The following is a 25,061-nucleotide window of genomic DNA, read 5'->3' on the forward strand; positions in this document are numbered from 1 at the left end:
TATAAGATATTTGCCAGAAGGGTCCTTGGCGACCCCCATTTCATACCACCTTGGCCCACTGCCTTTATTACATATCCAGTTCTTTTCAGACTGGGTATATTTCATTTTCTGAGCCTCTGTGAGGTGTGCCGAAGCACAGTGAAGACCTATTTCTATTTTTCATTTCCATGGTCAACTTTTACCTTGTGTGGCAGTGTCAGACTGTGGTCCCCACATAGATATGGTGAAGTCCTAACTTTCAGTACCTATGAACATGACCTTACTTGGAAATAGGTTCCTTGCAGATTTAATCAAGTTAAGATGAGGTCACTAGGGAGGGTCGTATGACTGGTGCCCTAAGAAGAGAACCATGTGAAGACAGAGCAGGGAGAAGGCCGTGTGACAAGAAAGGCAAAGATGGATGTGTTGCAGCTGCAAGCAAGGATTGCAGGCCACACCAGAAGCTAGGAAGAGGCAAGGGAGGATTATTCTCCACAGTTTGCAGAGGAGCATGACCATGCCAACCCCTTGATTTCAGACTTCTAACTTCCAGAATTGTGAGATAATAAATTTCTATTGCTTCAAGCCATCCATTTCATGGTACTTGGTTACGGCAGCACTAGGAAATGAATACTTGCAGTAATAAAGGCAAAGAGGATGGCAACTGGAAGCCAAAAGAAAGAAAGAACAGCTTATTTTCTTGGGTTGGGTTACTAGTTTCATTGGTATTAATTTTTTATTGAAATGATCCAGAGTGATTCCACATGACCCTTTGAAAAAAAATTCATGAGGGGACTCTCCCTGTCCACTTCTTTAAAATATAATGTACTTTATTATTCAAATAAATCCCTATCATAGAATAGTCAGCTGCTTTTCAGTGTTCTAGGTTAATAATTTAGTTGTTTTCCTTAACCCGACTGCTTTGTTCTTTTTTTATTTTATTTATCTTGTCTTTTAATATTTTATTTTGTAATGTAATATAAATGCATGAATAGTAATAAATATTTCCTCAAAATATAGAATCAAAGGCACTTAAAAATCTGAATTATCTGTAAGATATTTTTCAGGTCCAAATGATGATCGACAGGATGATATGTTCCAAGGCTCTGATTTACTCTCCATAAATAATGTTAAAAATTAAACCAGGCCTTGCTTAAAATAATCAATTTCAGTAGTTTCTTTTGTAATGCTGTTCTCTGTTTACAGATAGCACAAATGAAGGTAAAGACTACTCATAATCATATTTTTCAAAACAAAAAACCATTTTTAAGGTCTTACAAATTATAATATGTATTGAGTGTCTAAATTTAAAAACACATCAAGAACCTTCACATAGCGCCCAATTTTTAAGCATAGCCACATTCTGTAAGCTTCTCTGAGATAATCTGTTCTATTACGTTATTCAATTATCCAAAAAATTCAAGGGTCTTTTAAGGAAGAATTGCCCCGCAGATTTAGCGGTTGAACAAATGTCCAAGTGTTGGGATATATAAATCTTCTCATTGACCAGAAATCTTAATTCTTTTCACAAGCCATTATGGATGGTTTCAAACTCTTCTAATTGTGGGTTGAGGTCCAGCTTATGATCTATGCAGAGTACACCTGGATGCCCATGTCTTCAAAGGCACTGGGACATACAAGTCAGACCCGACATAAAACTCAATAGACCATCCCATGCATCACACTGCTCCATCTGTAGGATGTTTCCTGCCCCACTTACTCTAGGAGTCACAAAATATGACCCTAGGCAAAATACAAGGAGCTGGACTACCAGAATTATAGCCTTGGAAATACTTACTTGAGTGTGGTAAGTTCTGTAAGGGATGGCTGAGTAGCCTTGAGATAGCTTTCTCTTCGTGCAGCAACTTTAGGAGAAGGTTTGGGACTTGTGTCTGAGTCACCACTGTCTTCATCTCCCATGGCCTTGATATAGCTGCCACTCCGCATTCTTCGGCATGGAATTTCATCATCTTTACCTCGAGGGGTGTACCCTGTCCATTCATCTTGAGGAACCTATTCAGATATAAAACATAATTCATTTTTTTAATAAAATCCTATATTTTTCTTTTCTTTCCTGTTTTTTTGGTATGACCCTGAATATAGGTAATACAGATAATTACCTAAAACTTTAGACATTAACTTTTCAATAATAGTGCTTTACTATAATCTGTTTGAAAATATTTTAAATACTTGCAAATCCACATCAATCTTTAAAACAACTTATATATTAGGAAAAATTAAAACCATTAGCTCTGATTCATTTATACTTCTCAGTTTTCTCATGCTAATAATAACTGAGTCAGGCGTAAGAATGCCATTGCAAAGGAGAGCAGTTTTATTTAAGCTTTTAAATTATTTGTTTTCAATTGTCATTTAAAATTCAAGAATGTTTCTGTTTTATCTACACCTTTCCTGCGCTTCCCATCTCTACCATCTCATATCCAATCTCCTTCCTAAACCAGTGGTCTATACCAGCTGCCTTCATTTTCCAATCACCTATTCTTTCTGAATCCTTCTTAATTGGGATTTAGCCTCCATAGACCAGCTTAAAGCACTCTTTCAAGGTTTCCAATGATCTAGGTTTCTCATGAAACCTAGTGGCATTTTCTTAATTTTAATTTTTCTTGGCCTATACACACACACATACACTCACCACCTCTTAAGAGTTTCTCCCCTTTTGGCCTTCTGGTTACTCTACTTACCTGGTATAAGTAGTACTTATCTGAATTGGTCTTTTCCTCTTGCTTTGCTGGATCCTCCTCTATGTCCCTAATTGTGGGTACCACACAAGATAATGTTCTCAGTACACTTTTTTCTTTCTACACTCATTTCCTCTGAGTTCAGCAGGGCACTACACTAGGTGTCAGAGGGCTTCTTTATGACTTTCTCTTCAGTTCCTCTTAGATTTTCCACTTCAACATGGACTCAACCTACGGTCCCATTCTTCCTCCATTTGGTAAAAGACATGCATAATGACCACTCTTTTCATCCATTAAGAAGTTACAAATAGCCTACAGTGCACAGAAAGCTGCACAGGGCTTAATTAAAAGAGATTAAAAAAAGGGGGGAGGCTGGTTCTTGCCCTCAGCATGCTTATAACAGAGATGAGAAAACAAAGCATAAATAAATTTGGGAACAGTGCCACATCAACATGTTAGAAAGTTTCAGATGTGGTGCCATAAATGGAATACGCACTAACGAGACGCTAGAAACAGGAGTTATCAGCAATGGTGATGGGGAAGGAAGACCAGGAACGGCTCCCTGGAACTGGCCAGGTGTGCAATGAGAGGGTAAGAAGGTGTTTAATATTTTCACGCTGTTTACTGATTATCCATTAAATACTGCAGTGTTTCATTATTAGCATTTAACTATGTAAGCAATTTGCTTATAGGATCTTATTTCATCAACACAACAACTCTGCATTCTTTCTGTGTTTCTCAGACAGGACAGAGAGCTCAAGAAATTTGCCAAAGATCACATAGCTGGTAAAAGAACACATAACAGCACTGGGAGTCAAAGCCTTCTGGTTTAACTCCAAGGATTGGAATTTGCTAAATCTAAGTTTTACAATTAATAATATATGAATTTTAAATCTAAAGTGTTAAGAAAATTGTCCACAATGACACATACACAGATTAGACATAGATTTCTATACAGTACAGGTTCTAGGAAGTGAGAATAGATGTTCCACTAAGAAAAGCACTATTGTTTCCTCTTTAAATTATGAATTTACCTATATAATTTGAAAGCTTCTATCTAGAAACATCCGATTGAAGAGATGCTGCTATTCAGGGACCTGAAAACAGTGGTTTGTAGGTTCTAATTCTGAAAAGTACTAATAAAATTTGATTAAGCTTCACTACACAGCTTGTTTATTTTATTTAACAAATTCTTAAATTGCGCTTCCTATGTGCAGGCACTGTTCTAAATGCTTTATAAATGTTAACTCATTTGATCCACATAGTTAAGGGGTAGTATTATTATTATCCCCATTTTACAAATGAGGAAACCAGTGTTTTGTAACTCGCCCCAAGTGCCAGCTATGAAGGGCAGAGTTCCCACCTGGCAGCTCCTGGGCCTTACTGTTGACCACTATTGGATGCTGTATCTCCTTCTAGACTATGATCTATGGCACCTGCAGAACTGAACAATTATAGTCCCATGACACCTTCGTAATCCATCACATCTGATCCATTTGCCATTTATTAATTATGGTAGTAACAATGTAGAGTTTTTACTCTTTTAGCTAAAAAGCATCAAAATCACCATAGCAACAAGGGAGATTTTTTAGGAAAATGATAAATGTTGAGAACAGTCTTGTTTTCCTTCAATTGGCAGGTGACTCACTGCAAAGATATGATCGTGTTCAGAACCTTATTATTGGCTTAGCAATTACATTTTATAAATTCAGTTGGTACAGCTGAGGGTCATAGAGGATGCACAGAACACTTGCCACTTCTCAGGACTGATGCACAGATCATCAGCACTGCTCTCTGGAATCTGTCAGAGTCTACTGACAAACTTATTAGCTCATATCGCTTATGAAACAAAACATGGCAAATTTCTGGTTAGGTGTTTTTTCAAAGTTAGCTTATGGTAGAAACTTGGGCTTCTGCTAGAAACAGGCTGCAACTGTTGCTAAGGGAACCAACTGGGAAGTATTTAATCTGTATACGTTTCAATTAAACATATTTTTCAAATGATAGTAGCTAAGATGTTTATGGAAATGACTTACAGTGGAATGGAATTTAAAAATTAATACATTTTTCATACACGTAAAGGTAGCCTACAACAAGATTACATATAAAATAATACAGACATCAGTTCTAGGGAAAATGTAAAGAAACAGAAAATCAAGACCTTGGAGAAGAAAAATACTGTTGCTGAACACTAAGGGTCAGCAAAGCTGCTATAGTTGAGCCACGTTTTTTATTCTGAGTTTCTTAAACTCTAAAGCAAAAGGGGAGACAGTGGTTGGGTACATAGTTTTCACAGAAAGCATACCACTTTGTAAGGAGCCAGAGCATGAAACGTTACTCCCTTTTTATTGGAAAGAAAGGAGAATCACGTGGCTGCAGCTACTACTGTGATACAGTCAAAGGTTGCTGTGTCTTTCTGCATCAGTTGCACAGACAGAAAAGATGTAGAGAAATCCAAAGAAAAAACTAACCTTGCAGCTGTTTGAGAAGGCCTTCGCTATTAGTGGTCCTGGCCATATAAGGGAATGGAAGTCTTGGTAAGGAAGGAAAGCTGGAGTAGATAGACAAGCAGCCTGGGCACTTGCTGATGACAGGCTAGCCAGATGTCCTGCTTGTCTGCACCAGCTTAGGGGTGGTTGGACCCCCAAAATGTTAAAGAAACCATAATAAAAATAATCTAAAAAAAGTTAGGTTTAATGATAGTTATGGGTTAGAGAAAAAGAGGATTATTTGCCTTCTAATCCATACGTTTAAGCATTAAAGCTCTAATGGAGACCTTTATTTTTGATAAGACAAAATGAGAATTAGCGCACACTCTTCTATTTCAGGTATAGCTAGTTTATGACTTAAACCACATGTCATTGTTCAGAAGTACAGAAGACCTACCTCTGACGAAGGAATGACCATAATCAAGTGCTATCATCCTCTAATTACAGGATGAGGACGTTTTCTTAATTGAAATAGTGTCATGGGCACTGAATGATGGACCATTCTAAAGACGGCTATGGTTTATTCAGTCACAGAACAAGAGAAAATTAAACACCCCCTAATGGGGCATGTTTACATTTTCTAGTCTCCCTTCCCACCTCCCTCCTTGGCTCCCTCTCTTCTTCCTTCACTTCTGCAGGTATTTTTTGCTTGTTTATTTTCCAGCCATGGTCCGGGCACTGGGAATAGTACAAACATTGATCTCATTCTATGGAGCTTACATTCTAGAAGGATAGCAGGAAGAGATGGATACGAGAGAAGCATGCCCATAAATGAACAAGATAATTCCAGGAATCATAAATGCCATTAGGAAAATAAGATGGGATGACGTGACAAAGTGGCTGTGGGGGCTGCTTTGACTTGTTTCTCAGAGAAGCCACTAGGAAGAGGTAATATTAGAGAGGAGATCTGGTGACCAATGGAGCCAGCTTTGAGGAGAGTGGGGGAAGAGCTTCCAGGCAGAAGGATCAGCCAGTGTGAAGTCTCTAGAGTAAGAATAAGCCTGGTGTAATCAAAGCCTAGGAACAAACATGCCAGCGTGGCTGGAGACTACTGAGCAAGAGGGAAGTGATGTGAGGAGAGGCTGGGGGGCAGGGCCAGGTCACGTAGGGTCTTGTAAGCTCATCTCAAATCTTCCTTCAAGGCTGAACTCAGCAATCTCAAAACTCCCTCCAACTGCTCCAGTCTAAATTGATCTCCTTTATGAAATCTATAGCATGTGTCCTCTACATAAGGGGTCAGCAAACTACAGCTCACAGGCGAAGTCCAGCTTGCCTTCTGTATTTGTAAATAAAGTTTTATTGGCACACAGCCATGCCCATTCATCATGTATTATGACTATAGCTGGTTTCCAGTTACAAGGGCATCTTGTATAGTTGTAATGGAGACTGTATGGCCCACAACCTGATCCACATGTTCCTTCTGACTGCTTAATTTGCATAATCATACAATGGCATTTATATACACCACTTGTTTTATGCAACTTTGTGTCATCTCTCCAACTACTTCAGTAAGCTCACTGAAATTGGGGGAAGCAGTATTGCTGGAGGGTTAGAGATGTGGGCTCTGCAACCAGACCGCCCAGTTTTGGATTCCTGCTGGACCAGTAACTAGGTACGTTCTTGGGCAAGTTAATTAACTTCTCTGTGCCTCAATTTCCTTGCCCACTTCCTACCCCACATAGTTATGGGTGGATTAAATGAGGTAATGTCCACAAGCGCACAGGAAGTGTTCAGTAGAGGTCTGTTTTATGGGACTTCTGCACTACTCACAGCACTTGGCGTGTTAAAAGCACACAGATACACCCTCATGATGGATGACATTGGCTTCCAAAGAGACTTTGATGCCTGGTTTCAATTTCTTTTGGTAATGGGGGCGGGGGGGCAGAAAAATTGAAACACATTAAGCAAAAACTTAAACTACTAATATACTGCCTATTCCCATCATTTTTAAGTCAGGGTTTCGTATTACGAAGTACTCCACAGCTCTGTCCTGGGGGACTCGTCTCTATTCTGCAGGACTGAGAGGGCAGCCTGCTTTCTTGGGCCACCTGAAGCTTGCCTGGCTTCCCAGTGAAGCTGGTATTTGGAGAAGATTTTTTTTTTAGAAAACTTGACCCTAGACCTATGCATTCCAGATTGTATGAGGCCTGTAAAGGCCAGCAGCTGGGGATCAGAGGAGCTCTGAATTGCATGAAGGTTCTTCTGCTCTATCCACCTCTTAGTTACAGAGGTGAGGAGGGAGGTTGGAAAAGGTAAAAGGGGGCAAATTTCTTAGTGTTTGTCTTGCTATTTCTAGGGCCTAGTATAATGCCAGCAACATAATATGATTCTGGGTAAATATGACACTGAATGAACGAGTGAATTCCAATACCAGCTTTGTGTTCACTCACTGTATATGAGCTTAGATAAGTCACTTCACCTCCTTGATTCAGTTTTTCCATCTGTAAAATGGGGATGATGATAGATGTATAATGAATACAGATAATGTGTGCGAATATAGTTTGTGAACTTCAAAGACCATAAAAATCTGAGAATAAAGGTTAAAAATCTGTCTGTTCATGGCTATTTTTTAAGTATGGCCAGTCATAAATATCTTGGGGATTAAAAAGCAGTGGTAATTTAGCTAACATCCTTCTATTCACTAAAGTAGATATTCTAGTATAAGAATATAAATGCAAATGAAATGTATATGTAAATACATATGTAAAAATATAAAAATTTCATATACATTTATATATTGTGCAGGATCAGAATTTGCCAACCCAAAATGTGTCTCCTTGGCTTGATTATTTTTAAGGACAAAAGACTCAGAAAGAAGCTCTGACCTTTCCCCTAACTGCCTAAAAGAATTTAAGATAGAAGGCCTGTCCCAGGAAGGAGCTATCACCGTAGATAACTAACTCTGGGTGTGGTAGATTGGGAGGAACCTCGCTAAGCCCATTTTTATCAAAATTCTCTCTCTCAGGTCACATTGTCTATAGATGGTCCAACAAACATTTATTTACCAAACATTTGCTTTTCCTTCTCCATGTGAATTGCCTTCCTCTCCTTCAAAGTCCCAAACCACTACCCCCAACATCCTCCTTTGTCCTCAGCTGAAGATGGTATTTAAGGTAGTGGCTTCCGCCATTTTGGTGATTTACTGTGTTTTCCTGGGGTTCTTCCATGTATACATGTCATTAAACTTTGTTTGATTTTCTCCTGTTATTCTGTCTCATGTCGATTTAATTCTTAGACCTGCCAGAAGAACCTAGAGGGTAAAGGAATAGTTCTTCCTCCCTTACTATAGATATATCATTTATGGTAAGAAATTGGCTCTCCTAAATTGGCCCACAGGCACAAAAATGTATTTCTCTCTCTTCTGGATCTTTGAAAGCAGACTATCTTCTGGTGCTGCCAATTTCTTTTTTCCCTTTAGGCTTCCCCAAACTCAGTTGAAAGAGGATCCTACTAGTTCTGGGAGATCTGTGAGCTAAAGCTATAATCAGGTAGGGATCTTTTAAAAATCTTTCCTATGGGGAACCTTTAAAGGTGATATGATTCAAGGTAACACCTTCTGTTCTGAATATCTCAAACACTTTGCTGGTTTTTGTGGGCCCTGTCGCCACTTGGTTAATACAGTTTCCATTTTGAATAGACAAGGTGCTCTTACTTTTCTTTCCTTCAGCTTTCCTCTAAGATCCAAATACCTGAATCTAAGATACCAATGCAAACCCCTCAATATTTTTTGTACCACTAAGAAGGAAAGAAACATCACCAATGAAACTCTGACGCTCCATAGATTATATGATACATTCCAATATCAAAGATATTAAAATGTGAAAAATATGGATCTTAGAATCAAACACCCTTTTAAAGAATACGTGCAAAAATAAGAACAAGAAATGGATATATTCTGGGATAGTAATTATAGAACTTAATGTTTACATTTCTTAGTGACCAAATTAATAATAATAATTAGCATTCATCTATGTCATGCTTTTGCAAAAAACATAAATTCACATAATGTGTCATGATCCTTACAACTACCTTGAAGAATAAAAAGCGTATTATAATCTCAGCTTGTCAAATAAAGAAACTGAGTTCCAAAGAGGTTAGTAGCAGTCCTGGGTGACACTGATCCCATGCTGGGGTCTGCTGTTCACAGTCCAAGGATTTTTTCCCTCATATTCAGATCTTGGCTATCATGTGCATAACAACTGTTACTTTATGATCATCTAAAGAACACATATTTCAGAGAAGATAACAACTTCTTAAGAGTTTTAAGGTCTGTCTGGAGGAAAAAAACTTAATAAAACAAAGATTACATGCCTTGAAATAAAAGTTATAAGAAATACTATTTCAGACACGGGAAGGCTTACTTTTAAAAGGCTCTTTCAAAGCACATGTGGTTTTGAGTCCCCACTTCGGGCCACAGTCATAAAGTGTAACTCAATGTAGATAGAGTCAGACATTCTGCACCAGTGATGGTCTGAGAGATGATGGCTGAGAGATGAAGCCACGTGTGAGTGACTCCTTGAGAGCCATTATCTCAGGATGGAAAGTTGGATGGTGAGGTTTGGAGTAATGAAAATGCGTGAGATTTTGGGAAATCTGAGAGCCACAAAAGGAATGAAGACACTTAGAAAGCCGGGACAGCTGAAATGGAGCATATGTCCTGAATTATACCAGGGGAGGCCAGTGCAATTCTATGAGCAGTTCCAGATTGCAGAGATTTGGGAGGAAAACTGATGAACCTAAGGCTGAGGTGGGATGTAAAGCAAAGTTCTATTTCATCAGGAACCAAAAGGCTGGGAGAAATAACTTAGGCATTTGATTGATAAGGTAGAAGTAAAGATGATACAGCAAGGAAGAGCAGTGATTAAAATGGTGGGTATCAATAATAGGTTTACATTTGCAAGGCTATCCCTCAGCAGCTGTTGATTTCTTCAACAACTGAGTATGTCAATTAAAGCAACCAGGTAAATGAGGGCACTTGGCTATGGCTGAGGGGGGTCAATCTACGTGGCCTTTCCTGCTGAGGAAGGGTAAATATGAGGAGGAAAAACTGTATCTATGAAAGGAGAGCTAGGGATCTGATACTGACGGAATAATCTGACATTTATGGAATAATCTCAAAGGACTGGAAGTGATATCTATGTTACTCTATTTTAATTCTTCCGGCAGTCCTATGAAATAGGCATTCCAATTTCCATTTTATTGCTGCCAAACCGAGACTCAAAAAGCTGAAATGACTTGCCAAAGGTCATAACAACAAGTAGGAGTCTGCATTTGACACCAAAGCTTTTAATAATATCACTCTACCTCTGATGAATGTATGTTGATTGAGTGCATGAACAAATAAACTTAAAAAAAAGAAAAGCAATGCACGCTCCCACTCAACTGTATTTTTTTTAGTAAAATGTAACTATTGAAATAAGCACAAATATCTTGTCACTAATTTGCTAGCGTAGATAAAGAGGGTTTAAAATAATAAATACTTAATTATGAAGTAAAACAGCGTTTGCTGTCTCACAGTTTCACGGCGCCCTATCTACTGTTGTTATCAGACCCTGCTTAAACACAAATGTACGGTTCAGGGGGAATCAGAAAACTTTCAGGACAGACACACCTTTCAAGGGTGGCTTTGGGAGCCTCCAAGCACCCCAGAGGCTTTTTAGTATTTGTAAGGAGGCTTCACCCTGGATTTCAAGTTCCCGCCTGCCACTTTTTACAGAAATGGCTGTAATGTATTGGCCTTCTAAGCACTTTTAGTGAGCTCTCAGATTCCCTACTCACTCGGCTCCTTTGCATCTTCTTTGCAGCTGGGAGAACTGCTTTTCTGCTCCACACAGCTTTCAACTTGACAAATGCGACTTGGCATAAATGTCCCTGTAGCCTTTTTAGCTTGCTCTTCTCATAGCAAAAGCAGAAAAAAAGAGCAAGAATAGGAAAATTACAATTACGCGATGTGTAGATCCCAAGGCCTGATTGGTGTTTTCCAATCAGATTTCCCTGGCAACCGCCCCTTCTAACTCCCCTTGAAGCCCGACACTGATGTAAAACTTAATTTGCTTCAGATTGCTTTAAAATTACCTTTTAAGGACAAGAGTAAATACCTACTTCTTTTTAAATAGGCCATATACCCTTTGCCACATCTTCCTCCAAATAACATTTTTAAACATGCTTGAATAGAAGTTTGTCAAGAGTACTAGGCAATGGGCCTTTGCTCACTGTGACACTATGGAATTATTCTCACCCACGAACATTTATAGGTTTCTGCAGGGTACCCAGCACTATAGCAGCTGCTGGGTAAATACATACACCAAAAGCATTTTACAAACCACGGTCTCTGGTCTCAAAGGGGTTTACAAGTTCTAAGTGAATCAGGCAAATCTGGGGATGGATGAAGGAAAAGAGTAAAAATAGCTTTAAAGCAAGTCAAACTGAGTTGAGTATTAAATTTCAGTACCTCTGAATTACCTACTGGGTTTGTAGTTTGTTCTCATAAATCCTCTCCCGGTGGTAAAACTGCTCCTTAGGAGTTGAATGTGTGTGTGTGAAGTACATGGATACCATTGAGAAATGGCACTGCAGGAGAAATGCAGAAGGGCAAGATCTGTGACCTTCCAAGTAGGGGAGGGATCCATGGGCCTATGGGGGCTAGTAGAGAATGTCACTGAGGTGATGGCTGACATCAAAAGGGGCACTATCAATTAGGAAGATGCCCTTGTGACACCATATCAGGAAATAGTAACTAAGATATTACATTCCAGTACAATGTGGGGACAGGGGAGGAAAGTGAATTTTATTCATTGTTGACTCTGTATTTTGACTGTAGTGGACATCTGTGGGTTTTGCTACCCTCATTCTACTTCAGGTTCTTGTAGTCATATCCCTGTGATTTTGCTTTGGGGAAACCTTCCTCCCTCCACTTGAGGTCCATGTGTTACAGGAGTTGGGCTCAGCCAATCAGCACATCACATTTCTCAGCTCCATTGCTTGGCTCAGGGCTGAGTGTTTGATCTAAGTCTGTTCAATTAGCAAGCATCTCTGAACCTTGGGATGCTGAGACAAAGATATTTTCTCTCTCACTACATCAGTAGGGAAGCAATCAGCCTTAGGGCCTGCTGGTAGCCATTTTATAATTCCTAACACACAAACATTATTTCGCAGAATACACCAACCCGATGCTGTTATTAATCTCAATTCAAAGATGAGAAAATTGAGACTTAGTGCTATTAAATAACTTACAGTAAACTTTACAGCTAGTACATCTGAGTCAGAATTGAAAGGCAGGTTTCTCTTACTCAAATTTCTATGCATCATTTCATGCTGCTGTCTATAAGTTTCAAAACTTAGTAATTTTCCATTAAACATAAAACTCGAGTGTTAATGCTGGGAGATACAATGCTATAACATTTTGAAAATTGTAACAAGTAGTGAGGGTTAGATGCTTGGAAGAACCAAAAGACCTCAAAGTAATGTCCACAGGACACACATCACTGAGCAGTTACAGTTGACTACAAGTTTTAGTGACTATAAGAACAAAAGAATCTTACAAGGTTGCAAGATAAAAACAACAGAGGTTTAGGTCTTTACACTGACTGTTTAGAACACTTTCTTAGTTTTTAATGCAACTCTTCATTTCTAACATGTCTTTGGAGGCATATCTGCTGGCTTGCAATGGCTAGCTGAGCTATCATATTTTTCCATTATTGTTGCAGTCACTTGTGTGGTGGTGTCTGGCTACCACATCCCCTGTGATTTGTAGCTATAATTTCAAAAACCGAGTTCCATGAGGCAAACTAGAATTCTGTCTGGTATTCAGAAGCAGAGATGTGGGTAAGGTTAGTGATCTTCCTCCTGAGTCAACAGAAGCCCAGATACAGAAATATCATTCACCAAAACTAAGCTTCAGTGTTGGCTAAAATCTTATAAATCTCTCAGCATGTCTGAGGCCCCCACTACTTGTCAAATGCTTATGAATATGGACCTTTTTCCTTAGAATTTAAAATCTGATAATTATATAATAAACAAATAGTACAGCTATTTTCCAAATGCTTATGAGTATGGATTTTTTCCTTAGGAAAAAGTCTGATAATCTTATTATGAACAAATGGTATAGCTAGTTTAGAGTCTATAAAATATCAAGCCAATCATCTCTGGTATTAATACTTTTGAAATAAACTTCGGCAAATATTTTCCTTTAGTTTCTTTACCATTAATTTTGGGAAGCAAGGCTGTTAATTATTATACTTGTGAATCATTAACTTAGCTTTTTGGTGTCTATAAAGAAAAAAACAATAGATTTACAAAGGGATACAACTCAAAATTTCCTGCTTTTCATCACTGTCATCAGATAACTACTGCATCTTGGTGCTGTTTGGACTTTTTATTCCAAGTTACATTCACAACACCTAAAAGTACACTGCATTCAAATGGGTCAAAATAGAATCTTTCCTTCACGAATCCCATTCATTCTAATTCAATAAAACTATTATCTTTCAAGTTATATGAATCTAGTTCTTGATCTCTAGAAAGAACTAAATAATATTTTGGGCATCTATGCACACGTGTAATATAAAATTCCACTTTAATAATCATTGTATGGGGAAGCTGCCTCTTGAGGATCAGTACTTTAAGCCTATATTTCAGCCCATTTCCTCTAGGCAGCATGATATCTAGAAGTAGCAGGAGTTGTTACACAGGAGTTGTTACAAGCATGTGCACAGATGAGTGTGATACACTCGACAGCTAGCTAAACCAGTATTTCCAGACTAGCTCAAGCTCCATTGAAAGGAAATGTCCCAACTGGAGTATTCATTGTAGGGTTCGAGGTAAGGTTCCTTAGACCAAACTCTATTATGGGATTCTCTTCCTTCACTTAGTGGTTAAGCTGGAGTTAAAAGCACCATTTCTTTTGTGACTTTTTCAAAATACTTTGAAAGCATTTTTTCATTTATTCAATGCATATTAATTGAGCATATTATTGTGAAATAGGTGCTGCCTTAGGTACTGGGGATATAGCAATGTATAAACAGAAAAAAAAATCTGCCTTCATGAGGAAGGAGGAAGACAGACATTAATAAAATAAGTAAAATGTATGTGAGATGGTGATATGTGCCATGGAGGAAGAGAAAGCAGAGGAGGGGGAACAGAGAGGATGTGGATGAGGGAGGGTGGTGGGCTACGCAATATTAAAGAGCATGGCCTTTGAAGGCCTCATTGAGAAGGTGACCTCTGAGTAAAGATCGAATGGGGGAGGGAGTTAGCCCTGAGATCCATAGGGAGAGTGCACAAGTCCAAAAGAAGAGTAAGTGAGAAGGTCCTGAGGGGTAACACAGCTGCAATGCTGACCAGCACAGGTCGAGTGGGTGGAGTGGAGTGAGGGGAGATGGAAGATGAAGACAGCCTGATGATGGGCAGGTGTGGGGTCCAGATCACATGGACTTTGCAGGCCATTATAGGGACTGTGGCTTTTACTCAGGGTGAGATGGGAACAGAATGAAGATTTTGATGATAGATGTGACACGTTCTGGTTTAAAAGGATCACTTAGGTTGCTGAGTTGAGAATGACTAGAGGGGATATGGGTGGAATCAGAGGGACAAGTCAGGAGGCTCATGCAATAATCCAGACTAGAGTTGAAGGTGAGGAATGGTGGTAGTGTTGGGGGTCAGGAGAATATAGGGCCACTAGGTTTCCTAACCATGATTTGGATGTGGGGATTGAGAGAAAGAGAGGGGAGTCAAGGACGACGCCAAGGTTTTTGGCCTGATCAACTGGAAGGATTGAATTGCTATTAGTTGAGATGAGGAGGCCTAAGGGAGGCACAGATTGGGGGACAAAGATTAGGAGTTCAGTTTTGGGACATATTAAGTTTGAGATGCCCATGAGATGTCTAATAGGGATTGAAGAGGGACCTGGATATGTAAGTTTGAGAGTTCAGGAAATCTGGGCTGGGAAAAGAAATGTGAGCATTCGCATGGCATTTAAAGTTCTGAGAATGAATGAGGTGACCTAAGAAATGAGTGTTGGTAGAAGACAGAAGTGGCTCAACAGCTGTGCCAGTCTGGCACTGATCCAACTTCAGGCCTTGGGGAGCTAAGAAGGAACAAGCAAGGCCGTCTGAGAAGGATCAATGAGGTGTATCGTTCTGGAAGCCGAGTGAGGAAAGTTTTTCAAGGAGAAAGGAGTAATGAACTGTCACAGTGATTTTTTTCTGGTCCTAATCCCACTGGGACACTAAATCAGCAACATTCATTTTACTCCTTGGTCATTAGCTGCTTTATACAAAGAGTTCTGCTTTTCATTAATTAGCTGTATCTTCCCAGCAAGATGCAAGCTTCTTGAGAGCAAGGCTATTGTTTTCTTTTTCTCTCTCTCTAGAGCAGTAGCTTTTAAACAGCTTTTGACTACGTTTCACAGTAAGAAATACGTCTTATTTTGGAAACCAATATATGCATATATACAACTGGAAGAAAGAAATACTTAACCTCTCTGCATGCCATGCATTCTGCCTTCTTTTTTATTCTCCTCTATTGTATTCTATTTGATTAAAAATAATGTTGCTCGCGACCCACTGAATTGATTTCATTAACCACTAATTGGTTGTGACCATTGGTTTGAAAAACACTGCTTTTAGAGCATCCAGTATAAAGCATCCATTCACTATTAATCAGAGAGACATTACTCATCTTCGTTTCTCCCAAAGTACCTTCTGTAAAGTAAATGCTTAGTATGCGCTTATTGAATGAGTAGCTTTGAATACTTCTCAAATTGAGCTCTCTGGTCCTTAGTTACCGTTACTTTTACGGATTGTACTTGTCTAGAAGAATATTTCCTAAAAGCTCTCTATCTTCAGAATGAGGACAGACAGGAGTGTGTTTTTTAATTGGCCTCCTATGTAGCCGAGAGTCAGAGAACTCACTGGCCAGGGTTGGAGCTGCCCAACCAAATGGAGTGAGTCCACCAATTGGGTTAGTATCACATGTGCAAAGCAAGAGCAGGCAGCCTGATGTTGAATGTGTTTGCACGTTCTTATGTATCAACCTCCAGGGGCAGGCGCTATGGGGTGCAAAACATTTTTAAAAACTAAAGTAAATAAACAAACAAATAAAGAAATAAAAGCTTTTCATTGACTTTAGAAAAATCCTATCCTTTTATTCTAATTTATATGGTATTTGATGTCAATATGAAACATCTCTCATTTAGGAACAGGAGGAAAAAAATTCCATTAAATATTCATGACCAAAATGGATGGAACTGGGCCGGCCCGGTGGCTTAGTGGTTAAGTACACGCGCTCTGCTACTGGCGGCCTGGGTTCGGATCCCGGGCGCGCACCGACACACTGCTTCTCCGGCCATGCTGAAGCCACGTCCCACATACAGCAACTAGAAGGATGTGCAACTATGACGTACAACTATCTACTGGGGCTTTGGGGAAAAAAAGGAGGAGGATTGGCAATAGATGTTAGCTCAGAACTGGTCTTCCTCAGCAAAAAGAGGAGGATTAGCATGGACGTTAGCTCAGGGCTGATCTCCCTCACAGAAAACAAACAAACAAACAAAAAACAACAACAACAAAAAAAACAAAAGCAAAATGGATGGAACTGGGACAAAAATCATTTGTAACAACATGTTTTAGAATTTTGAAGTGTTCAACTATCAACTAAGAAACGATGTGTAATTCAACCTAGACATTTCATTGAAGGAATCTTTAAAACAAGAGCCTGGTACATAGTAAGCCCTCAATAAAATGTTAGGTAATGTTTAAATACTTCCCCAAAGAAAATGTGGCACACAGAAGAAAACGGAATATTTTTACACCACGTAATTCATCCTCAGGTAGTTTTTCACTTATAGGGAAGGAGCATAGTGCAATGAATATACAGCCACACATCGTATAACCACATTTTGGCCAAGATGGACCGCATATAAGATAATGGTCCCATAAGATTAGTACCATATAGCCTAGGTGTGTAATAGGCTGTACCATCTAGGTTTGCGTAAGTACACTCTATGATGTTCGCAGAAGGATGAAATTGCCTAACAACACATTTCTCAGAACATAGCCATGTTGTTAAGTGATGCATCACTGTAGTACAGATTTTGGAATCAGGATAACCCAGGTTCAAATCTGACTCTACTACTTACCAGACACGTGATTTTGGCCCAGTTACCTTAATATCTTTTAACCTTAGTGTTCTCAAGCATAAAATGAGGACAATAACATACTTTAGGGACTTACTATAAGGATAAAGATGATATAAAATTATATATATGTATATATATGTAACGTGTACTAAATAAAAGCTTGTTTATTGGAATTCAGATGGTATTTTCATGTAGGAATCATGTTGTAAGTGATGATTAAGTTCCCACATGGGGCCAACCCCTACAGCCTATTTAACTCATAACAGAGCTGAGCCATGAGGGAATATGCAATAATTCCAAAGCTCTTTGAGCCTGGAGGTGGCAGGGGGCTTGGGGTGGGGAAGATCCATGCACTTGGGGGAATCTCCAGAGGCCTGTGTGTAAGGGATGATGGGTCAGTCAAGGTTCTCAGAGCAGAACAGAAAACAGAGATTTATTTTAAGAAACTGACTCACATGATTATGGGGGGTGGCAAGTGTGAAACCCGTAGGGCAGGCTGGTAGGCTGGAAACTCAGCCAGGAGCTGATGTTGCAGTCTGAAGGCAGAATTTCTGCTGCTCAGGGAAATCTCACTTTTGCTCTTAGGACTTTCAACTGATTGGATGAGGCCCACCCATATTATTGAGGGTAATCTCCTTTCCTTAGAGTCAACTGATTGGGGATAGTAACCATATCTACAAAATTCCTTCACAGTGACACCTAGATTAGTGTTAGATTAAATAACTGGGTACTCTAGCCTAGTCAGATGGCTACAGAGAACTAACTATCACAGATGGGAACTCGAGTGGCAACTTCTGGGGTAGTGGGTGCAAGACTTCAGAGGCAGACAGGGCAACCACACCGCTTATTGATATACAGGTTCTCTTCAGTTGCGAGCTGCATGTGCTCCCTTCATTCTTCTAAGGAGTTAGTTTGGATCAAAGACATAAGTGGAAATACCAACTCCCTAACCAGCTGTTCAGGAGGTCCCCAAAGGCCATCCAAGCAGAGTGAGCCTCTCTATGCTGGCTTTGCACCCAGTGCCTAGCAGAGTGCCTGGCACGTCAATCTAACTGACAAGTTTTTAAGAGCAAGGGAGTCATTCATGAAATTTTCGTTTCTTTTTGACAAATGAACAGGAAAATCTACAGTCACCTGAAACATCATACCATATGAAATAAATAGGAATTTCAGAGACTGATCTTTTATTTAAACCCTTCTATATTCTAAAATACCAAGAATTCCATAATGACCTGCTTAAATAAAACAAATATAGAGCTAACCTAGAAAAAAAAAATTTACTCTAATCACCTGAACATAATACTAATATAATACATCACATTATTTTAAAACCATTTGCTTACAAATCTGTCTCACCCACTAATCTGTAAGCAACTTGAGAGGAGGGATGATGTCATTTGTCTGGCAGAGACTATATCTTATTCATGCTTATATTCCCAGTTCTAAGGAAAGTATAAAATAAAATAGCTCATGAAATCTTTTATTACATCAGCTGAGTTATAACCTGATTTATTAATCAGTTGGGAAGTGTGGGAAACTTTAGTGTTGGATTTTCCTCCACCAATGGCAGGGAGGAAACCTGGCATTAGATGTAGGCAAGTAGAGATCTCAGCAGAACAGGTCAGGAGGGGCCCCTGTGCATGAAAGAGCTGGTTGGGGGGTATAGTACCATGGTGTTGGGTTGGCGGGGGGGTGGCGGGGTGGACACATCCAGAGGAGAGTCTTTGGTAGCCTCTAGGGACCTGCAGTTGGATGTTTCTGTGGAGGTCTTCAGGGAACTGCAACCACATCCCAAAGCAGGGTCAATGAACTCCACCAGGCCCAGAGAGCCCATCATCAGACTGTGGCAGGACCAGTTGAGCAGAATCCTAAAATTGTCATCTCACCCACTGTATTCCAAAGTACATTTTATGGATCACTCATCCTCAGAAACGCTCTGTGGAAGAGGGTTCCAAGACGGAAGAGGTTTGTCTCTATATAGCATTGCTCTCATAGAGAGTTGCCATCCATATTAGCATCTCAAAGATTCCAGGATGTCTGCCAATAAAGAAACCTGAGTATATTACTCAGTTTATCAAATTCAATTCCTCTTCTTCACGTGAACATCTATGCACATCATGCTTTGATAGAACTGGGCTAGAATCCAGATCTCTTCTCTCTTGAACCTGTGTGCCTTCAGCTTTATCATATTGTAACTATTTATCTATCCACCAAACTCAACAAAATGAAAAAATAATTAATCTATATGAATACTTTTCAACAATTTGTAAAATTGCTTTGATCTTGCAGTATGGATACATAGAGGACAAAAATAGAAGGTGGCTTTTATGTGTAGAAAGGAGGAACCGTAACAAAACCTAGTCTTTGGGAACTTACACATTGTGTCAAGCCTACACCATTATTTGTTCCACTCAAGGAGTCTGTACAAACGAAATACAGCAAAAGAGAAGTGAAAGTGGTGCTGGCCTGTAAAAATAGGTGTCACATGTCTTGCATTTCATATCACGAATCTAGCCCATACCAACCTTTTATGGTAAAAGCTCTAATGAGGTAAGAATGTCTTATTCAGGATAATAAATGATTATCTTTAGATGTAGAAGAATCTTTGCTAATGGCACGCACACTCCTGTATTCCTTCTATGGCCAAATATTGACTGGAATTCAGGCTTTCATATTCTCTCTCTCGCACACACATGAACACATACACACACTTCATATTCAGTGACGATGTTTGTCCTATTACAGAAGCTGTGAACTACCTACGGACAGTAACAACGCAGATGTATTTCATTTGAGAAAGGATTTTTTCAGTCTTTTTTTTTTTTCTTTCTTTACCTTTTTGGTAATGAGTCAAACTGACCTGATTTGTGTTCTTTGAATATTCATACTTCCTAGTAACAATGCTGGCTTTCTGCAATTCACATACACCTCACTACAGCTGGATGAGTGGGCACTTAACCTCCTACTCAAGTTTGCAATTGTTTGTGCAGAGTAAAAAATTCTGAATTAATAGGAAAGCTCTACTTATGATATCCTATTTGACAAAAAGAAATTATTTTCTTTTTCCCTGAGACAGATTTGGACAACATCCAGAAAAAAACAAAACAAAACAAACAGTTTTGTGTCAGAATGTCCACAGGGAACGTTTTTTTTTTAGGAGGACATAGTTCTTAAATCATAAAAAAAAAAATTTAAGTGGCTTCCTTGTTTCTACCCAAACCAGTCAAATGTCCCTGATCTCACTGGAATAAGTCTGAAACATACAGAATATGTTCTGGGAGTGAGTCGGCCATTGAGGGGTAGGAAGAGGTGGGAAAGGGGGGCATCTTAGTGCTCCCACCACCACCACCAAGGCAGAGGGGGTGAGACTACTTTCTCTCTTGTATACCCACCCATCTGGCAACTCGGATTTCTTTTCTTCTTTTATCCAAGATGCTCCTAGATGTAAGCTTTTCTTTTAAAAGAGTGAATTGAGTATTTATTTAGAATTTAAAAAAGAATAAAAACAGATTCCAAATTTTAAAAAAGTGACAAATACTGCAAACATCACACAATCCAAATAAATAATACAATGTCCTTATTAATCACCTAACAGACCTCTATTGTACTTTTTCCCACAATTTATGGCTCATATTCTGATTGACTCTTTATATGACAATGATTTTATAGTATTATTATTATTATTATTATTATTATTATTATTATTATTATTATTATTTTGGTGAGTAAGATTAACCTCGAGCTAACATCTGTTGCCAATCTTCCTCTCTTTTGTATGTGGGACGCTGCCACAGCATGGCTTGATGAGCAGTGTGTAGGTCCACGCCTGGGGTCAGAACCAGTGAACCCCGGGCCGCCGAAGTAGAGTGTGTGAACTTAACCACTACACCACCAGGCCAGCCCTTATAATATTACTTTTTATAAGAGAAATAGAGATTTTTTTTCCTGAATGTAAATTTTGACCTGATTTCAGTTCTAATAAATAAATGGGGCAGGCAAGAGAAACTCATAAACAATTTTCCCTCTCTGGGGTTTTTATGGATGGCTTTCTGAACGAGAATCACATAAGTAACAATTGATTTTTCTGCTCAATTTTGTAGGAGGCATAATTTTCTTGAATTTTCTATGAATGGAGAAATACAGTTATTTGTTTTGTTTTGATTTACAAAACATCTTTCCTTTGTTCTCATGTTACACAGAAACCAAAAGGAGACATAAAGATTGTGTTTGGGAGTCATTTGGGTATCACGAAATATTTAAATCAGAAGCTCTTAGCACATGTGATCAATAGAAGTAGAGGGATACTGGGGATCTGAGCTGATTCCCCTTTGGAGCATTATCATAGGCTAGTATAGGAGGATTCAACTCAGACAAAATTTTAATATCTTTATTAAAGTACTTGGGGATATACTTTACAGAAGATAGAGTACCTCAGTGTAAAATGCTATTATTGCATTAATTTAGTTAACAATGAAAAATTCACAATCCATTTGTATAGAAGTTGATAGAATAAGGAAAGCATTGACTGAAAGACTGAATATATAAAAATAATATCTGCAATTTATTCAACTGATAAGTTGGTATAAAGATTTATTTACTAGGTGATTCATTATGGCATTGTTTGTAAAAGCTAAAAATGTGATAGTGAATAGCGTTGCTCAGTGTGTACTGTTAATACGCTAGTTCCTTAATACATAATGTTAAAATATAGTAGAATGGGATCTTCATGAAGGCAGGGATTTTGTTTTGTTCAAGTCTGTATTCTCAGTGTCTGGAAGTGTGCCCAGCACATGATAGAAGAGCATTAAACATTTGCTAAATGAATGAACACTCCCATATAGTGAAGCATTTCACAGCTATTAAGAGGAATGAGGTGGATCTACATGCACTGACGTGGAAAGAAGACCAGTATATTTTATAAAGTACAAGAGCCAAGTGCTGAACAGTATTTACATATGATACCCAGTCAGTTAAAAATGAAGGAAAAAAAGTGTTTGTATACATATATATTTTTGTGTTTGAATACATGTATAAAATATCAGAAGGAAAATGTTAAAATGATAATAGTGGTGGTTATCTTTAGGAAGTAGGAAAGGGGAGACTGGGAAGCAGGGGGCTTTTACTTTTAACTCTATGCCATTCTGTATAGTTTGTACTTTTTCAGAATTAACATATGTAACTTCTTAGACTTTGGGTGGTAACATGATGCAGTCTACACAGAGGTCGAAATATAATGATGTACACCTGAAATTTATAAAATATTATAAACCAATGTGACCTCAATAAAAAATTAACTAAATTAAAAATAACCCTTTTATTAAAAAATGAATTCTGTGGCAAAACCCTCAAGCCACTTTATTTATTTATTTATTTTTTTGCTGGGAAAGATTCACCCTGAGCTAACATCTATTGCCAATCTTTCTTTTTTGCTTTTCCCCTCTCCCCAAAGCCCCAGTGCATGGTTGTATATTCTAGTCGTAAGTCCTTCTAGTTCTTCTATGTGAGCTGCCACCACAGCATGGCAACTGACAGATATGTGGTGTGGTTCTGCAACAGGGAAATGAACCTGGGCCGCTGAGGCGGTGAGAGTGCTGAACTTTAACCACTAGACCCTCAGGGCTGGCTGGCTCCAACCCATTTTTCTTTAAAGAAATGAAATCTGTGGAAAGACCACCAATTTACAACCAACATAGGTCTGTTTTGTAGAATCTGTGATATTGTCTTTACGTTATCTCAATCTATGGATACTACTCTATCACTTGCAAAGAAAACCTAAAGAACAGATTTTAACTGTAAATTGATAAAAGTTGGGTAGGAAAAGCAGAAATTAAAATCTTTAAAGAACTATTATTAAAGAATATATTTTGTTTTCCTAGTTTTTCAGCTTGGGCTAGAATTTTATATTCAAAGTTAAGAAAATTTACATGTAACTCTATGTAAAGATCCATATGTTCTCTGTCAGTGTGCACAACTTATTTTCAATGAGATAAAATAGCTTATTTAAACGCTGAATTTTCCCATTGGGTTTAGACAATTCAGCTGTTTATCCAGCCGCACTCTGCTTAAAAATAGATGGGATGACATTTGTGGGAGCTTTTTAAAAAATATCCTTTGGAGAAAGAAGCAGAACCCTAATGCCACATTTACCATTTATAGCATATAAGAAAGGCAAGTTTTATTTTATGAGGATTTCATGTATATTATTCTCTTTTCTAACATATAAACTATAGCTCTTTTGGAACCAATCGTATTCATTGGATGTATAAGGGCATCTCACCTGAGTTTTACCTTTCGGTGATTGTAATTAATTTAATGGAAACCTAAACATGGTTGGAAAGAGTCCCTTATAATTACATATTAAGATTTTGCTCTTCTTTTACCTTTCTATTTATGTACTTTTCCCCTATCATTCTTCCATAGGTGATGTATTGAGTGCCTGCAATGTGGCAGGCACCGTGGTTACAAGAATGAATATAAAGATGATTTTGAGTATATTTTACCTGACTTTATAGACCTATTTAATAATGTTTATATCAACCTGCCAAAAATAAGAAGTGGTTAATATTAGCCTTAAACCTGCTGTCATACGATGCCACAGAGTGCAGGATAAGAATTAAAATAGATTGAGCTGAAAATATGTTGTCACCCAAAATTTCAAACCGAGTAGATATACAGGAGAACTATAGTCAATTAAACTATGAAATATTAAAATCAGTGTTTCAATCTTGGTAGCATTGCTGATGGCGAAGGATTATGACACCAGGAGGAAATGAAACCAAATGCATCACTTTCCTACTCAGAAAAATACACCTATCTTAGAATCCTAGAGATTTTATTTATTAAAAAATACACTTCAGCAGGAAATTGCATTTATTGGGTAATATGAAAGAGGAAATCAGATCTGTGTGAGGGCATAGGTGTAAGTCATCACTATGCAACATTTCTATCCGCAATTTTTATAGAAGTTTTCTCTGAGTACTCATAAAACGTAATGGAATTAGATTCTCTATATTCCTTCGTCAAGCGTTCTCCTGACCCTGAATGCTGTCACACAGATTGCAGGTGAATGGTATTTGCCCACTGAGGAGGAATTGCACTTTTTCCTCCTCCTGTTATGTGACTTGAATACCTGGCTCCTTCCATTTCGGGCTTGCCACCTGCTCCTGCTCCCAGGTAGCCCGCTGACCTGAAGCCACCGCAGTGGGTGGTCAGGTTAAGAGGGAGAAAGAATTCTCAACCACACATTCTTCCTCTCCTCTAGGAATCTACCTCTCAGAGGTAGCCTAAGTGGCCCTCCTGCTGGTCACATTGTTTCATCACTACTGTATTTTTCTTTTCTTACATTCTGTGGATGCTTTTAATGGTCTGCCCCCTCCCTACCCAAGAGCAGGGATTTTGTGTTTTCTTTTACATAGCGTGGTATAGTTCTGAGCACCCTGAGGCAATCTGTAAAAGTGATAAATACTAATGATGAACAACGAAGCAGGCTCTTGAGGCCCTGGGGCTGGCTACAGGAGAATTCGGAATGAGGGAAAAAATAAATCAATTTCTAACACAAAGGCAAGATTTAGCCTCTCATTAGATCCAACTGCTACATGTGAAAAAGCGTGTTAATAAAATGGCACAGGGATTTTGTGACGGGGGGCCAAGTGTGTGGACGAGGCTTTCAAGATGTGTTTTTCATCTTCTTTCCAATTTTGGGTGTCATGATGTAGCAGGATTTTGGAATTTAAACATATGTTATTTTCTTTCCTCTTT

General features: G+C 38.6%; 1 protein-coding gene across 9 annotated transcripts in view; it reads right to left on the bottom strand.

Annotated features, from left to right (window-relative positions):
- Nucleotides 1-25,061, bottom strand: part of DLGAP1 (DLG associated protein 1) — an 853,945-nt gene that overhangs the window by 257,492 nt on the left and 571,392 nt on the right. For 7 of the 9 annotated variants that reach the window (XM_087439065.1, XM_087439064.1, XM_087439062.1 and 4 more), the window contains one exon: nt 1,778-1,992. In XM_087439065.1, the coding sequence (XP_087295191.1) occupies nt 1,778-1,992 (215 nt within the window). Of the gene's footprint in view, nt 1-1,777; nt 1,993-10,945; nt 11,060-25,061 lie in introns of all 9 variants that reach the window. The other 2 variants (XM_087439069.1, XM_087439070.1) reach the window with 1 other exon arrangement.

The sequence above is a fragment of the Ceratotherium simum genome, chromosome 14, assembly GCF_057802395.1.
Source record: "Ceratotherium simum simum isolate JZ-2026a chromosome 14, ASM5780239v1, whole genome shotgun sequence".
NCBI lineage: Eukaryota > Metazoa > Chordata > Mammalia > Perissodactyla > Rhinocerotidae > Ceratotherium > Ceratotherium simum.